Source organism: Stegastes partitus, unplaced genomic scaffold, assembly GCF_000690725.1.
Source record: "Stegastes partitus isolate 25-593 unplaced genomic scaffold, Stegastes_partitus-1.0.2 Scaffold241, whole genome shotgun sequence".
Taxonomy (NCBI): Eukaryota; Metazoa; Chordata; class Actinopteri; family Pomacentridae; genus Stegastes; species Stegastes partitus.
The window spans coordinates 153848-159322 of NW_007577972.1; the positions used below are offsets into that span (position 1 = coordinate 153848).

The window sequence follows — 5475 nt, forward strand, 5'->3', positions numbered from 1 at the left end:
TCTATCTATCTATCTGTCTATCTATCCATCTATCTATTGTTGTTCAGCTTGAAGTAACATGTACAATAACTTCTGAGGTGTAACCTACCTCATACACAGCAACATTGGTAGTTTCATGAGTTGCCGTCTGCATGCTATTCACAGAATGCGAGCGGTCTGCAGATTTCTCTTCCAGAGCACTTTTGGACTCACTCAGGTCCTCTAAAGTGATTTTCTGCATGACATGAAAAATGATTGGAAGATTTGCTAGGATTTTGTTTTTAATCAAATATGGACATTTTGCACATTTATTCATAACATTCAGTGTGTCACTGTAGAAAACACAAATCATAGATTAATTAGTCCGAGTTCAATTTTATGTCAAAGACTGGGTGACAGGGATGGTGCTTGCCTTTTTACTAAGCTGGGGATTGATAAAAGTGAGATCTTCTAAGTTCAAGAGGATTCGATTTGGGCCTTTTACCAGCTGGATTTGTTGGAGTCTCCTCCTGCAAAGAAGATTCAGAAATGATCAGGAAATCACATCAACAAATTACAACAGGTTTGCTACAACACAGCAAAGGCCGTCTTTGACAGCCTAATTTAACATGGTGGGATATGAAACAGGGGGAATCAGGAATCAAGTCTCTAGTTTTAAGAAAACACATTTTGATGATTTAATTTTTTGACATTTTTTAAAATCCATTTTAATAAAATTTAAGGAAGAGCTTAAACAGATCGGTCAGCTCCTTTAGAGATGATCTCTAGGCTAAAAATGTATTTACAGGCTTTTACACAGAACCTCTAATATCATCCACATTCTTTACAGTTTCATGATATGACATTTAAAAGTGAAAACAGAAAATATTTAAAAGAAATATAAAGCTTAATGTAACATTACTTTACATAATATGAACCTGTTTGAATTTTTCAGGCTGTACCTGATATAAAGACTTATAGCGATCCCTCCTACAGCCAAAGCGAGGATGACAGCTAACACAACTATGATGTAGGTGACCTCCACACCTGAGGATGACAACACATCATTTGATATTATGGGAAATGTGGATGATGAATAAATAACAAAATGGATAAAGAACATGCCATGGCAGTGTGAAGAATGAGCAAAGTCATCAGAGTGAACACATAACCACATTCACACAAACAGCAGACACTTGTACCTCCTGTGCAGATGGCAGTCTTATCAAACCAGCAGCTGGAATCAGACGGAGGAGGGGATCCTCCTGGAAAATTAATGGACCTCCCTGCGAATCGAAGCTTTCCCGATGTTAGATCCACCAGGTAGGTCTGGTACAGCTGACTCCCCCTGTTGTCAGAGTCCAGTATGACGTAGTTAGTCTTAACTTCTCCACCAGTGTCCACCTTCACCTTTTGGTTGAAGCCAGTGAAGGTTGTGTTTTTTGTGAAGTAGGCCAGGTTTGAGCCTGACAGTTGCATGCCTGCTCTCCTGGCATTGTGGATGGACTTGGCAAGCAGGTATATGCTGTTATAAATGGTCCCAAACAGGGGGTTCACCTGAAGGTTACAGTGAAAGTAAGAGAAAGTAGTGTTATTTCAACTATTTAAAACTGAAAATGGGGAAAACAAAATAACATAATCCATCTATCCATTATCTATACACTGATTAATGACTAGAGTCATTGGGGGGCTGGAGCCTATCCCAGCTGACTTATAGCAAAGCCAGGGGACACCCTGGCGTGGCGACAAAGAGAGACAAACAAGCACAAAGAGACAAACAAGCACACTGACATTCACACCTGTGGACAATTTAGATTCACCAATTAACCTTGGCATGTTTTTGGACTGTGGGACGAAGCCGGAGAGCTTGGACAGAACCCATGTAGCATATGGAGGATATACAAACTCCACACAGAAAGATCCCAGGTGTCCTAGCTGGGAAATGCACCGGGTATCTTCTAGCTGTAAGGCAACTGTGCTAACCCCTGAGCCCTTGTGCTCCAAAAAAACATAATAAATGTGAGAAATAGTATAGGGTAGAATAAGTACAGGATTTACTTAGACTTATATGCATGAATTGAAATGAGAAGTAGACCATGTGGGGAGAAGAGAGGCAACTGAAAACCAGATCACGTTTTACTGATTACTGTGCACATATGCTGATATTTGCTAAAACATGCAAACATGAGAAAATATTTGTAAATATAAAAATAGGAAACAAACACTGTAATGGAGAAAGACTTACAAAAAGAGGGAATTTATGATTTTGTCCTGCATCTCCAACATTGGAGAACTGTCATCACTTCACAGTCAATTTAAACAATATCTTAATTAGACAGTGCGTGAGTTTCATTTCAAAGTAAATTTAAATGAAGTGCCAATACCATCTATTAACAACCTGCTGTGACTTCCAGACACTCCCCTACCTGCTCTGCCTGCAGTGGCAGTGTCACTTCCTCCCTCCTCTTGGCTGCAACGAACGCCTCATTGAAGGACAGAGGCTCTGAGGCCACAGTGATGGTGAGCACAGCATCGTAGGCCTCCTTCAGCCTGCTGTCGTTTTGCAGGGTGAAGTAGGAGATGTTGGTGTAGGGCAAGCTGTAGTGGAGGGTGTCGTAGGGCACAAACACATACTTCCCTGAAGTCAGACCCATCGCCTGTGCCTTGAGGAGAAAAGCACCCTGCTGCTCACCTCCAACCAGGAGGGAGTGCATACACATAATGATGACTGAAACAGACAACAAAAAACATACAATTCTCCTGTATTTAAAAAATCTTTATAGATATTTGTTTTGTGATAACATGACGGAAATCTGTTCGATCATGTACTTATATGTCAGTCAGTGACTACTGCAAGCAAATGCAACATTGGAAAGATGCAGATTTTTCCCATAGAGTAAAGAGACTCTAATGTACACTACAAATTTGTACTTAGGTACAGTGCTCTGACATTTGGACAGTGCTTAATATGTTTTTATGGACGGAGAATTATACAGTCAGGTAAATGTAGTGATGGTAAATAATCTGACGGTTGAAAATCATGCTATGTGAGGATGGTTCTTGAACTATCCAAGAATACTAAGTTGCCCACGTGCATCATGACACTTGTTAGGGGAAATTCTGCAGACTGCAACATTCAAGATACATCGAAAACAAAGATTGTGTGGAGTTAGAAACTTAAAAACTAAACCACTGGTTTTTGGTGGCTTTTTCTTGCACGTTATTCTCCCATCCTTCTTTTGCCTCCTCCCCACCAACTTAGAGTATAGTCTCCAGTAAAAGTATAAAAATAGAGGTGGTAGGAAACTAATTAAGTTACTTATTCAGCTTAACCACAAGGTAAAATCTGCATTTTAAAAAATGGGTTCCTGGTCAAATGATGGCGGGATGAAAATCCTACAAGTGGATCAGCTGTGATGTGAGAATATTCTTGCTCTTCTGCAAGCTATGGTGTGATTTCTATTCCCTGTATTTTTATATGACATAAGTTGCTATTTGCACATGTAATGATCATTCTAGGCACTCTCCTCACACTCACCCTTGACGTCTCCTGCGTCCTGGATCCTCCTCAGCGTGTTCTCCACCTCAGTCTCGTTCATCCCAATAGAAGTAACGAGTCCAACTGGAAGCCCCTTACTCCTGAGAGCAGTAGCCACTCTCCCTGCTGTATCCATCCAGATATCTTCATTGGATGAGACCACCACGACGCTGGCCCACCTGAAGTGCTTCAATACGGTAAATAACACATCAGTGGGAAACGGCACCGTCGTGGAAAAGGTCGGATAAGCTGCGACACGGTCCAGCTCGTATGTAACACAGCCGTAGGAGAAGAGGGCCTTGTCCCAGGTCTTGGCCAGCAGAGAAGCTGCGATACAGTATCCCGGGTTAGTGGGGCCAACAAACGCATCCGCCAAGTTCTCGTAGTAAATATATGCCGTGAGCGCTTTGGAGGTTTCGCAGGGCTCCTGAAGGATGATGAAATCCATTTTCAGACCGAGGTCCAGACTGAGGTCTCCGTTTATCCTGCTCACAGCCAGCCTGGCCGCGGTGGCAGGCAGGGCCCTGAAATAAACAGGGTCGCAGTTCCAGGGGCCCAGGACCCCCACTTTGAATATCAAACAGCGCACACAGCAGGGGAACGTCAACACTCCCAGGAAAACCCATAACAGAAGGTTATAAAAGGGCAGTGACGGTAAAGTTGGTCTGCTTTTAATTATGGGTGCACACGGATGGTTGGACTCCCATAGCGCCCCTCTGAAATTTGGAGGAAAATGTTGCATTGTCCTTCCAGGGTGTCCAAGGAAGGGAATCTCTGTGTTCACGATGAATTAACTATCAGTTAGAGCACTGACGCCTGCGAAACGAGCACAGATTAAAGTCTCAGTAACTCTTAATGTTCAGATTATCACCAATAATGAGTATTCTGGGGCTGAATTTACGCACTTACCTCTTCTTAAATGCCATCAGGACAGCTCCAAGGTCCGATGAGACAGTCTTGTCGGATCCGCTTTTCTGTCGTCAACCATCCCCAAAAACCCTTACCTATGCACCCCGGCGTGGCTCTGCTGAAGACACAGCCCTGTCATGGTGTTGGGATTATGGGCTGTCAGTGTCAGGGAGAGCTCGGGCTCTGCGTCTGGTGCGTTTGGAGACAACTTCAGCACTCTGGAGAGCTACTTACGTCCCGCAGTTACCGTCTCTGAAGGCTCCTGTGCGTTTCCACAAACAGTTCCCTTCACAGGTGCCATGTCTCAGAACTAAAACAACTTTGGTCCTTTTTTTTTTTTTTGGTCTTCAGATATCACATATTCCAACTGGAGATTATGAAGGCAATCCTCTCGGAATGTTTTGTTTTTTAAAAAAAAAAAAAAAAAAAAAGGAAAAGGAAAAGCCTTGTGTGTGTATTACCATTAGGCCTATATGAGGCCAGTGTCAGCTTCAGGCCCATTCAGTGAAATCCCTCCAAAGTGACCTGAGGCCAAAACGTAGGTGTTACTCACTAATCCAGTTTCAGCAAGGCACAATATAAGAGGATTGACTGCAGGCCTTCATCTGCTCTGCAAGCCTTGCTGCAGGCTTGGTTTGCATAGTTACAAATAATTTGTTTTCTATCACTGACTTTGAGAATGGCCGATGATATAATACATAATTTATTCACTTCATATATAAAATACAAGAATGCTCTACATGAATATGAATATAAGTATTGAGCATGCAAAGATTTTCTGATCCTTAGAGTGGGGTCATTTTTCTTGCCATGGAGACAACCTCAGCCACATTGCGTGAAGACACCTGAACCGTGCTCTAATTGGTCTAATATGCCCCCAGTGCAGCAGGTCCCTCAGATGAAATGAATTTGAACCCTGCTGGAGTGGGAGTAATTAGAGATAACGAAGGGCTTTCCCTGTGGGTCTCTTGAGTTCTGCTGCGTTTCGCCTGTGTCAGTCCTTTTTGAATCTTTTTTGAAATGACTCCACCTGCCTGGCAAGAATGGCTGGTTGCCACAACATCGACACA

The 5475-nt window shown here is 42.8% G+C and overlaps 1 protein-coding gene across 1 annotated transcript in view; it reads right to left on the reverse strand.

Moving 5' to 3' along the window:
- The window catches only part of gucy2f (guanylate cyclase 2F, retinal), a 10577-nt gene extending 6339 nt beyond the window's left edge, over positions 1 to 4238 (reverse strand). The window contains exons 1-6 of the mRNA XM_008281663.1: positions 3497 to 4238; positions 2385 to 2686; positions 1161 to 1515; positions 921 to 1005; positions 392 to 488; positions 89 to 214 (exon numbers count right to left, since the gene is read on the reverse strand). Of these exons, the coding sequence (XP_008279885.1) occupies positions 89 to 214; positions 392 to 488; positions 921 to 1005; positions 1161 to 1515; positions 2385 to 2686; positions 3497 to 4238 (1707 nt within the window). The remainder of the gene's footprint in view (positions 1 to 88; positions 215 to 391; positions 489 to 920; positions 1006 to 1160; positions 1516 to 2384; positions 2687 to 3496) is intronic.
- Positions 4239 to 5475: the final 1237 nt, after the last annotated feature.